The sequence below is a fragment of the Typopeltis vanoorti genome, chromosome 4, assembly GCF_054136105.1.
Source record: "Typopeltis vanoorti isolate ZY-2024b chromosome 4, IOZ_Tvanoo_1.0, whole genome shotgun sequence".
Classification (NCBI taxonomy): domain Eukaryota; kingdom Metazoa; phylum Arthropoda; class Arachnida; order Uropygi; family Thelyphonidae; genus Typopeltis; species Typopeltis vanoorti.
The window spans coordinates 34,106,509-34,119,515 of NC_143552.1; the positions used below are offsets into that span (position 1 = coordinate 34,106,509).

The window sequence follows — 13,007 nt, forward strand, 5'->3', positions numbered from 1 at the left end:
GATCCTGGCCACCTAACTTCACTCATTCCTAAAATTCCAATTTCAAGTCTTTTCATTTCTTGGATAGCATTTCTTAGCTTACCTGCTTCATACAAGGTTCTGACAACGGCCAAGACAACCCAATTTAGCCTGCTAAGGGGCACCTTTAGGACTCTAGGACCGACTTTAGTTGCCTTTCTTCAGCCTCATTTGCTTAGTGTCAGTGACTGCGTGCACATATCATTGTTTTGTGATCCCAGAATATGGCAATGTAACATTGACAAAATATAGGAAGGTATTGATTAAAGTTTTTAATTAATATTCTAGTATACATTGTCATTTTCTGAAAAATCAGATTATTATTTTAGTACCAGATCTCCAAGGGGTCAAAAGACACAGCAATGAGTCTTTTGACCCTTCATCACAAGAAGTTTCACTGCCACACATGAAATTAATCAAATCCTGCATTAAACTCATCCACCATTTATACACTTATCATATTCTGGGAAACTGTATTCTACTCACCATCCACTCTCTGTGCAAAAAACCTACTCCTCATCTCCTTACTCACAATTTCCTTATTATAGTTTATGGAGGGTGGCCTCTTGTTGTATGTCTGTCTTCTGCCTTCCATGAAACATCTCTTCAATATTAACCAGATAGCAATCCATTATCAGCAAATATACATACCAGCCAATGAATTAGAATTTTTATTTAATACCTTGTTGGACCTTCTTTAGCCTGAATTACAGCACATATGCAGTTTGGCATAGATTCAATTAGGTGTTGGATTGCATCAATGTCTACAACATACTAGGCATTCACAAGACAGCCCTTTAACTGGCTCATATGGAAGAGAACTTTGCTCCTGGATCTGTTTTTCTAACATGTCCCAATACATTCTCAATGGGGTTTAGATCTGGACTTTGTAGAGGCCATGGAAGATGGTGAAAGTCATCATGCTTGCTGAACCACTGCTGAAAAATTCTTGCATGATGGACAGTAGTACTGTCCTCCATGAAACAATCATTGCCTACTGGATAAAAAATCAACACTGCAGGATGGACTTGATTCACAACAATGTTCAGATATTCCTTGGAGCAATCCAGCAATATCAGGGGACCCATTTCACACCAACAGAATATGCCCAACACTATAACACCATCTCCAGAACCATGAGTTGTGTTCATAAAGCTGGATTCATTGTTTCATGGGGTTCCTGCCTACTGTCAGTACAGAACAAAGTGAACTATTTGTCAGACCATGACTTTTTTTTCCAGTATTCCAGCATCCAGTCATTGTGTTCCTAAAACCACTGCAGATGAACTTTCTGATTCTTTGCAGAAATCAGGGTATCTGTGGTATATGTTGAACATGAGATAAACCTCATTTTCAACAAACTTCAGTTATATGAATGACTCGTATAACTGTATATAACTGAAGTTTGTTGAACATGAGGTTTTATACAATTTAAGTTTGTTGAAAATTCATGTTCACTATGAGTCTATTGAACATGAATTTTAAAAGTTAAAAATATTAATTTTTAATTTTTAAATTAAAAAGTAACATTTTTAATTGAATGAAAGAAAGAATGAAAAAACATTACATAAACATCCTTTTTCATAAGTTCCCCCAACTTTGACTCATCTTAGAGGAACTGAATATTTTTGAAACCACTCATGGAATAATTAGTGTAAAAAGTAAATATTAAATAATGGCAGAACCATTTTCTATCTTTTTTTTTTTTTTTTTTTTTTTTTGAAATCCTGCTTCTCCACACACAGCCTTATTGATAATTGCTGGCCTCCTATGCAATGAGGTTAGCTATTCTATGATCTACTGCTGTTCTATCTATTCCAATTTTTCTTATAATACTGAACTTTTGTGTAGTCTTCCAAAATTAACTGAATAAGGAAATAAAATTTTAACAAATGAAATATTATGCAGTAATAGTAGTTATTTAAATTATCATTTTTATAATCAGAATTTCAGGATTGCCTCTTCTCAAAATTACACTAATTATAATACTAGGTTGGGGGGGGGGGGATACAAACCGAACCACTGAGATGTTTCTGCACTGGTGGATTGATAAGAGTAGTGGTAGCATATGGTGCTGGCACAGGAAGAGGTTCCTTCTTGTAAAATGTAGTCATGTTGTGCGTATCAACTTCAGCATAATCAGGGGCAGTGACACTACATAATAGGGGAGAATACACACTGTGATAATTTCAATAAGTGTATGTAAATTAATAGTTTTAAAGAGTGATTTAACAAGAACTAGTTGTATGACTACTGAAATATATTACAAATTTAGTTAATGCAATTATATAATTTTATATTTAAAACAATGATTTTTCATAATTTTTGACAATACAGATGTTTATCAACCTCTTTTTCATTCTCAAAGAAAGAAAAAGAAAGGGAAATAATAAAAAATACATAAAAAACAGTTAATGTAAATTTCATAATGTAAACTTAATGGAAATGAACCAGTGAAGCATCACAACCTTGCTCACTGGAAGCCTGAAGTAGTTGATGTTACATTTGGTCCCTAAAGTAGGAATCCTGGCCTCTATGTCACCCATCTCTTTTACAGGTTGAGAAAATATACTTTTTAAGGGAACATACCAATTAATGTGGAGTTCAAAATCTCACCAATTCAAGAAGAGCAGAAAAGCAGTTCTACAGCCAATCCACAGATAGTTTGCACAGGATAACATATCAGAACACATTCTGATAAGCTGATGCATAATTCTACTGTGTCATACTCTGCCAGAGAAGCATTTTGGTAGAGGTATGGAAGGGAGGGAGGTAGTTGCCATAATTTGTCCTTGACAGTAATATGCTGAGTGAAAATTTCATTAATGCTATTTAAGTTTTACTGCATGAAGGGGTTGTTATAGGATCAATGGTGGAAAAGTTCTACAGAAAATAGTGGGAGATCAGGGGAGAACCAGAGGTCATCCCTGGAAACTGTATAAAGAGGGTAGGGGAGTGAGAGAAAGGTTTTTTTCATGTAGAGTTGTAAATGATTGGAATGCCTTGCCTGAGAGTGTGGTGTCTGAAAGGAGTTTGAGTGTGTTTAAGACATGGTATGATGAGCTGTGTGTGTGTGTGTGTGCGCGATAAAAGGACCTACCAGATGAGTCTTTGACTCCATGAGGTCTTGAGGTAGTAATAATAATAATAATAATAAAGTAATTAAACACACACACACACACACATTTAACTTTTACTACATGATGAAGTAATTATATATTTGTTTGCATTTAGAAATTCAATGTACACATTAATATTATCAGAACAACAATGTGGTTCAGCAGCAGCCGTACAAAGGAGATTTAAGTAGCCAATTTGCTTACCTTAGAGAGAGAGAGAGAGAGAGTGTGTGTGTGTGTGTGTGTGTGTGTGTGTGTGTGCACGCGCGTGCGTGCAGTATATTGTTGTGTACACAACTATACATATGTTTGCTTATATAATTATTTGTGCTCATGCCAACAATGTGCAAGCACTATAGTAATGGCAGCATCTTGTCACTAGAGTTTCAGCTTGAATCTCAGTAATGGACATAAGCATCATTTGTAAGTTTTTAGAATGGCTGTAGCTAGGTGTAACAAACTAGAATGTTAGCAAGCTAGCACACAAGCAAAGAAGAAGGAGAGCTGGAAAAGAAGTAAAACTATCAAGTTCTGTGATCTCAGAAAAGTTTTTATATTCATCTTTATCTACTCTCCAATGAGGAACTGTGGAGTTAATATTAAAGGACAGTATAATGTTGAAACGTGTTGAAAATTGTTGAAAATTTATTTATCACTAGGTTAGACTATAATAGATTTAGTTTAATCCTTTATCCCAGTGAGAGCAAACAAAGTTTGCGCCTGAAAATATCTTCAGGACTAAATATAGTGTTGTACTATCTTATCCAGTAAGTAGTGCAACACCAAGGCAACTCGTGGCAAAGGTGGAGCAAGCTACCAGGCACTTCTAACCCAGTATCTCCCATAATGCAAAACACATTTCCTATGTGGATAATGGTCGAAATATAATAAAATAAAGGTCGAAACTAGTCTGGGTAGATGGCCAATCCCTTTAATGCATAACAGTATACATATCCACATAGGAAATGTGTTTTGCATTATGGGAGATACTGGGTTAGAAGTGCCTGGTAGCTTGCTCCACCTTTGCCACGAGTTGCCTTGGTGTTGCACTACTTACTGGATAAGATAGTACAACACTATATTTAGTCCTGAAGATATTTTCAGGCGCAAACTTTGTTTGCTCTCACTGGGATAAAGGATTAAACTAAATCTATTATAGACAGTATAATGTGTAAGCCTTCATATTATTATTATTAATCAAATATTAAATAATAATAATTTTTAGATATATGAAGAGCCAAAGGCTTCAATTCGGCGACATATAACTTGTTTAAGTTAAGGGATATTACATCCCATATCGTTTCTTAGCCGAATAAGAAACTCAAGGAGTTTCATGCCGAATATAGTAGAAACTATATAAAGTTCGGCGATTCCAAGCGTAAGCAAATACCTGAATACTGCAGCAACTGACCCTTAAGGTAGTGCAAGCTGAGGCAACTCATGTCTAAGGTGTAGCAAGCTCCGATCACTATTCTTGATATTTACCCATAATGTGAACATAAGGTAAATATCAAGAATAATGATGTTTTATACTTATAGTTAACCTATACTTATATAGTTATACTCACTTATACTTATTTAGCGTTTAGTTGTAATAGTTCCTCAACACTATTTTGAATAATGGCGGTAGCGGCAGCTAAAATTGCAAATGGCGTATCGCCAAGTCCTCCCCCATTTAAGGATTCCATTTTGCATGATATAATAAGGGATTTTGTGGCATGTGGGACTTGTGGAATATATGCGTCCTAGTGGTTGTATATGTGGTAGGTGAGAGAAAGGGAAATAGGTATATGTGCAAAAGCAGGCAATGGGAGGAACTTGGTGAGTTAGAGATGACTATAACTGACCTCATTGAGTCAGAGGAGTGAGATTCTCCATGTAGAGAAATGAGTGATATGATAGAGGGCGAGAATAGAAAAAGAAATATAAATGAAAAAAAAATGAGAGTGGGGAGTGTGGAAAGGTTGAATTTTGGGAGGATGAATGGCAAATAAAAGTGGCTGACTTGAGAGAGATGAGCTGAAAGAGCAGGTGGAATTTCTAGGAAATGAGATGAGAAGTGTGAAAGATGAGATTAGGCGAATGGAAGAGATGAATGCAAGGCAAATCAGAGTAGGGGTGAGAGAGAGTTATGGAAATGACAGAAGAGGAGAGAATAGGAACAGTAGAAGAGAGAGAATGAGAGAGTTATGGGAATAATAGAATAGGAACAGTAGAAGAGAGGAATGAGAGAGAGAGAGAGTTATGAGAATGGTAGAGGAAGAGAGAATAGGATCAGTGGAAGAGAGGGAATGAGAGAGAGTTATGGGAATGATAGAAGAGGAGAGAATGGAACGAGTAGCAGAGAGAGGGAATGAGAAGAATGCGAGGGAGAACTGGAACCAGGGATAGAGTGATATCATGAAGGCATGCAAGTAGGGGAAAACAGAGAGAAAGTGTTAGAGGAGAGACAGTTTGGGATGCATGCGAGCAACTGAGGAACAGGGTGGTAAGAGGTGTAATGTATAAGGACTCAATGATTCGTGGTGTGCAAGATAGGATGCATGAGGAGTGTTTGCCTGGAGGAATGATAGAAAGTCTAACTATGGCAATTAAGAGGGGTGAAAGGGCAGATGAGATGATTGTGATGGTTGGAACGAATGACTTGAGAGGCAATGTAAATTGGGCGGCAAGAGATATGAGATTCTTGCTTGAGGATGTACAAAAGAAAACGCAGAGAAGAAAGATAGTGCGTGTGTTGCCTAAGTATGATAGTGATGAGCTGAGGAGGGGCAGTAATATTGAATAACATAATAGCTAGAATGTGTCAGAAGAGAGGATTAGAATATGCAGATGCTTGGAGGGTGTTTGAGGTCAGAAAGGAATTGTATGCGAGAGATCGCTTGCATTTCAACAAGGAAGGGCGTAGGCATCTGAAGAGATTGCTGTTCTGAACGAGTCGGTGTATCAATGCAGAGATACTAGAATACCCAAGGTGGATGGGTCTAGTGTAACTACAGCAGTATAAATTGGGGAGAGGAAAATGCATGTAGCATTAAGGGAATGGAATTTCTAGAATTCTTGAGGGACAAATGTCTTAGAGGTTCAAGCGTTTTGGATTTGGTCATAGCATCAGAAGAGTTGATAATAACTGAGAAGACATCTCTCCCACCAGTTGTAGAGAGTGGTGATGTGGTTTTGACTTGGAAGATGAATAAGACATGCGGGAGTATCGAAGAGATGGGAACGTATGTGGAATTATAAGGCAAGTGATCATAAGTCTTAGACATCAACTTGGGGAAGTTTCATGGAGGGAGGAATTGGAAGACTGGGATTTCATTAGTGCTTGGGAAATTGTGAAGGAATATTTATTAGCAGCAATAGTAAGCTGTATTCCACAAGTGAAGAAGAGGACACAATTTGGTGTAAATTGAATGAAAAACAATATTAAAGAACTGCATGTGAAAAAGATATGGAAGAGATCTAAGGGACAGGTGAAGAGTAGATGCATGAAGAATATAAGACACAAGCCTGGAGAGTGACTAGTATGGCAAGGAAGGCGAAATTGGAATATGAGAAGAGATTGGCCCTAAGATCCAAATTAAATCCTAGGAAATATTTTAGCTATGTGGCCAGTAGGAGGAGAAATGATTGTGGATGGAAGAATGACATTGTGGGATAAAAATGGGAATAGAGTGACTGATGCAGAAGACAAGGGGAGTTGTTCAAAGAGCACCTTATTGGAGTATTTCATCCTGGAGAAGAAGGTTTTAATACTAGAAGGATAGGACAGGTTCGAGGTTTAGAGGAGAGTGGGTTTCAAATACTGAGTACTCTGGCTGTCAGTAGAGCTGTGAGACTAGATGGTATTTCACCACAGGTTTTGAGAGAATCTGCTAAAGAATTGACAGCTCCATTGACCTGGCTTTTTAATGAAAGTCTGGGCAGGAGAGGTGCCCAGGGAATGGAAGGAAGGTAAGATAGTGCCATTGCATAAGAGTGGTAGCAGACTGGAAGTATCTAATCATAGTCAGTTTGTGTGTCATCAGTAATTGTTAAGATCTTGGAGAAATTAGTGAGAGACCATATACAGCATTGGGCAGATGAGGATAATATTATCTGTGAGAGTCAACATGGATTTGTTAAGCAGCACTCTTGTTTTAGTAATATGCTAACCTTTCAGAATAAAGTTACAAGAGCCATAGTTGAGGAAAAGGCATATATACTGCCATTTTATTATTGGATTTAATGAAGCCAATTGACAGGGTGCCATATGATAAGCTGATATTTAACTTGCAGGACATGGGTTTGGATGTCAGGTTGGTCAACTAGATTCAGGATTGGCTGTCTGATAAGTAACAGAGAGTTGTGTATGGTGGGGCAGTTTCAAGGAGGCAGAAGGTAACAACTGTGGTTCTACAGGGCTCAGTACAGGGACCTATATTGTTTGGGAATTTTCAGTTGTTTGCAAGGGAATATTCAGTTGTTTGCAGATGATGTGAAGCTGGGAAGGGTTATTAGTAATAGTGCAGATGTTGTTAGCCCTGAAAGAGAATTTGAATAAGCTAGACAGTTGGGCGAATGAATGGGAGGCGTCGGTTTAATGCAGAAAAATGTAAGGTCTTGGTTTGGGACACATCGATGGGACACTTCATACGCTATTGGAGGAGTTGTACTGGAGGAAGTAGGGGAGACAAGAGATCTGTGGTTGATGATTGATAAAAACCTGAAATTCAGGGGACATATTGCAAAGGTGGTGAAGGTAACACAGAGGACTGCTGCAATACTGAGAAGGACGCTGACCTGCAGAGATAAAAGAGTCTGTGGTATAAGACCCAGATCAGACCACACTTAGACTATTGTTCCCAAATTTGGTCCACAGGATTTTAAGTGGATAAATTAACTGAGGAAAGGGTACAGAGGCAGTGAACAAAGATGGTTTCGGGAGTGTACAATGTTAGTTATGAAGATCGGCTGAGGGAATGTGGACTGCAGAGTTTGGTAGATAGAAGAAAGAGAGGTGATATGATTGAGACTTTTAAACTGTTGAGAGGCAGTTACAGGATGGACACTGGGGAGTTCTTTCGCTTGGTGTAACATATACGGCAGGAGCGATGAAAAGGGGCCATCCCTGGAAAGTACGAAAGGAAGCTGTGAACAAGAAGGTGAGGAGTGGTTTCTTTGTGTGGAGGGTGGTGGAACCGTGGAATGCATTGCTTGATAGAGTGGTGAGAGCAAAAACAGTCAATGAGTTCAAGAGTGGATAGACCTGCGATGAGTCTTGGAGGCCTGAATAATAATAAGTAGCTTTAATGGAACATGGGCTCCAGACATATTTAAATAACTTTCACGGCTTACACATGTAACAAAAGTTATATAGAATTCATTCAAAAACTCTGATATATTTCATCCAAAATTATGTGGACATAATCCAGGGAGAGACTGTTAACTACATTGAAAAGATGAATCAAAATAATGAGTCATAAATCACATACACTGTATATACTGTATTAGCTCATGTCCCAGATGCAGCTGAAGTATATAATGTTAGATTATTAGAGTTCAAAGGAACAATTGTAGTAAGTTGCATAAGTAAAAATTATTTTAAATAATTCTTAATTAAAAAAAAAAATTATGAACAATTAATAGTGATTGCTTCTCAAAACTTCGATATTGGCATACAGTCTGATCGGTTCAGGTTATGACAGTTATTTCATAGCATTTCACGTTTCAAGGAAAAGACGACTGAATTTGAACTTGCTAGAATGAATAATGACTTTTTGAATAAATTCTATATAACTTTTGTTACATGTGTAAGCTATGAAATTTATGAAATATTATTATTATCATCAGACCTCCATGGAGTCAAAGGACTAATCACAGGAGGTTTATATTCTCACATACAAAAAAGATAATTCAACAATGCCTTAGCAAGAATCTTTATTATTATTATTATTATTACTATTACGGACAACTCCAAGGAGTCGATAGACTCATCGAGGGAGGCCCTAACATCACGTCAAGAACAAATATTCGACATTCACACAGTATCTATCATACCTCGCCTTGAACTCATTCACAGTCATGGCACCCACAACAGACTCTGGCAGCATATTCCACTCATTCACCACTCTCCAAGTAAAAAACCTAGCTCAAACACCCTTGCCCAGCTTCCATGTATGGCCCATAAGTCATCCCACCACTAGTCCTATTCTCAAAAATATCTTCTGAATTAATCTTATAGAAACCCCTCAGTAATTTGAATGTCTCAATCATATCACCCCTTTACTGCCTATGAACCAATTTCTGCAACCCACAAATCTTCAACCTGTTCTCATAAGGTTCATTCCATAGACCAGCCATCATCTTGGTCACTCATCTCTGGATCCTCTCCACCTCTTCCCCATCAATAAGAAACCCTGGCACCCATATCTAGGCACAGAAGTTTAGATGGGGTCTTATCAAGGCTCGATACAGAGGAACAAAAACCTGTTTGTCTCTGCTTGTTAAGGTATTTTTCAGCAATCAAGTGATTTGATGAGCCGATTTAGCCACTTTTGCAATGTGCCCCCCCCCCCAATTTAATTCCCTATCCCCCAACACTCCCAAATCCCTGGCCTCATCAATCTTCTGGAGTACAGTTCCACCAATGTGATATACTGCTGCTAATCTTTTCACCCCAAAATGCATAACTTTCCACTTTAAATTGACATCCATTCTCCTTAGCCCAGTTCTCCAAACTATCCAAATCATCCAGCAAAATTTTGACATCCTGTGCACTCACTATTACTCTACCTAACTTTGCATCATCAGCAAACAAATGAACACTTGCTCTCAGATCCTTTCCTATATTGTTAATGAACAAATTAAACAGTAGTATTCCAAGACTCTACTCCTGAAAAAGCCACTTTCTGATATCTCTCCATCAACCCTCCTATCCATCTCACCAACCCTATATCCATCCCCATATGCTGCAGTTTACTGATTAGAATTCCATGTGGTATCCTGTCAAAGGCCTTAGCAAGGTCCAGTAAAATCACTGTAAACCCATTACCCTTATCCAGTTCAGCCATCACTGTGTTATAAAATGTGAGAAAGTTACTAAGGCATTATCTACCCTTCACAAGACAATGCTGTCCCCCCATACAGTATCCCATTTTCATCTATCCAATCCTGTATTTTCCTCTCGACTATTTTCTCCAAGACCTAGACAATGATTCCTGATATGCTGATCGGTTGGTAATTTACAACAGCAGTCTTGGAACCTCCTTTTTTCTGTGGAACTATTTTCCCCTCTTTCCACTCCCCTCGGGACTAACCCAAACCCGAGACTCAAATTAAACAAAATGGTCAAGGGCACTGACAATTCTTTGCCCACCTCACATACGACACGAGCTGGTATATCATCGAATCCCACAGATGTATTCACATTAAGGTTTTGTAATAGACTATTCACTTCCACTTCATTCACCACAATTCCCGTGTAAGCTGTTGGCTCCTTCATTCCTGCAATATCACCACCTGGATGATATATTCTTGCAAAGTGCTCGCTCAGTAATTCCACTACATCAACTGATTCTGTTCCTCCCTACAATTGGCATTCTTTAAAATCATTCTACCGTATACATGTTTCACTAATGCCAATAACCTGTGGCCTGAAAGTGCCAACCAAGGCCAAAAATTCTTCCTTATTGTTCCTAATACTTGCAACATATTGAAAAAACTGTTTGGGATTCTCTTTAGCTTGCGTGGCTAATATTGTTTCATAATCCGCTTTTGCTTTTCTTACCACACTCATTAAACTTCTGGCCTGCGCTTTATACTATTCGTGTGCCTGCAGGTCACCTTTCTCCTTAAATTCCCTCCACGGTTTCTTTTTTTTTTTGCAGCTTAAGCTTAATGATGTTATTCATCCATTTAACCCCTACTTGATTTATTATTTGGACTCTAGATATACAGTCAGCCATTGCCTCATGCAAACACTTCTTAACTGCCTCCCATAAACTATCAACATAAAGCCCTTGCAGTTTTACATGCCATGGCACTGAACCAATCAAACTCCTAAGCTTGTCATACTTACCAGCCCGATAATTCCACATGTACTCTGTCTTAATTGTAAATTCCACACCTTTAGTCACCTCCCAAGTCAAGACCCTATGATCACTCTCACCAATTGGTGGCAACGTGGTCATGTTCATTACAGCAAATTTTCAGATGTAATTACTAGGTCAAGTACTCTGTGACCCCTAGTATTTTCCATTACATGCTGTCGCAGATAGTTATCCCTTAATAACTGCATAAAATTCAATTCCTTCCCCTCATGTGTCCTCTCCTCCTTCCAATCAATGTTACCGTAGTTGAAATCTCCCATAATTACCCTCCTTCTACTCATTTCTTCTATTTGCTTATGCATACTATCTCCACCATCTATTCCATCACCTGGTCTATAGCAGCACCCAACTGTATATTTTGTTCTGCTAGTCTCAATCTCACACCAAATAGCCTCAAATGTGCTCTTTTCTTTATCCTGCAGTTCCACTTCTATTCTCCTTAGCTGCAGCTCATCAGCTATCATCAATAACACCCCCCCCCCCATTTTATTCTTCCTGTCACTCCTGAACACACCATACCCCTCACATTCAATCTCACTAGCTATATCATCTTCTGTCAGCCATGTTTCACTAATGCCAATAACCTGTGCCCTGAAAGTGCCAACCAAGGCCAAAAATTCTTCCTTCTTGTTCCTAATACTTCTGGCATTAGTATACATGAATTTCAGAAGCCCATTTGTCCCATCCCTATTTTGATGCGTTATACTAACTATCCCATTCTGATTTGTTGTCCTTGGTACTCGCTCGGGCATATTACATACATTCATACGCTCTACTTTAATGGAACATGGACACTAGACATATTTAAATAACTTTCATGGCTTACACATGTAACAAAAGTTATATAGAATTTATTCAAAAACTCTGATATATTTCATCCATGCTTATATATATTTCATCTATTTAATATATATAAGAAATATATTTCATATATTTCTTATATATTTCATCCATTTTTCTATGCTTAATGAGTAGCAAGTGGTGTATGTTCCATGAAGCAAGATGGAATCTACATTAAAGTTCTTTTTATTGGACGTATTTATTCCTATATATTTTTCTATTATATTTATTCCTATCGTCTGAGCGAAATTTATAAAATATATCATGATATATATATATTACAGCTTCATTCTTTAGAATCCACAACATGTTGATTTTGAAATCATGCACTATCACCGTTATGAGTCTGAAATGTTCTTATCAACTAAAATCAAATGATATATACCATAAAGAGTAGTGAAGATGTTGTGGCCTTGCAAGAAGACTTGAATAAATTGAGTGATTGGGCAAGCAAATGGGGATGTGAGTTCAATGTTGCAAAATGTAAGGTTTTAAAATTTGGAAAACAAAGATGGGATGCAGAATTTATGCTTGGTGAAAATATATTGTTGGAAGTAGAGGAAATAAGAGATCTGGGAGTGATAGTGGATAAGGATCTAAAATTTAGGGGTCACATCGCCAAAATTGTGAAGACAACACAAAGACTTCTGGGAATGATGAGGAGGACACTGACATGTAGAAGTAGGGAGATTCTTGTTCCATTGTATAAGGCTTTGATTAGGCCACACATGGACTATTGTGCCCAGATTTGGTCACCTGGTTTTCAGAAGGATGAAGAGATGTTGGAAAGGGTCCAAAGGCGACTGACTAAGGTAGTTTCTGACCTCTGGAATGTCGAGTATGAGGAAAGATTGAAAAGATGTAATTTGCAGAGACTAGTGGAGAGAAGGAAGAGGGGAGATATGATAGAGACCTACAAGTTGGTAAGGGGTTGCTATAG

At 37.9% G+C, this 13,007-nt stretch overlaps 1 protein-coding gene across 3 annotated transcripts in view; it reads right to left on the minus strand.

Annotated features, from left to right (window-relative positions):
• Positions 1-13,007, minus strand: part of LOC150107214 (roundabout homolog 1-like) — a 742,051-nt gene that overhangs the window by 160,172 nt on the left and 568,872 nt on the right. For all 3 annotated transcript variants that reach the window (XM_090391071.1, XM_090391072.1, XM_090391070.1), the window contains exon 19: positions 2,034-2,172. In XM_090391071.1, coding sequence (XP_090247197.1) covers positions 2,034-2,172 — 139 coding nt within the window. The remainder of the gene's footprint in view (positions 1-2,033; positions 2,173-13,007) is intronic.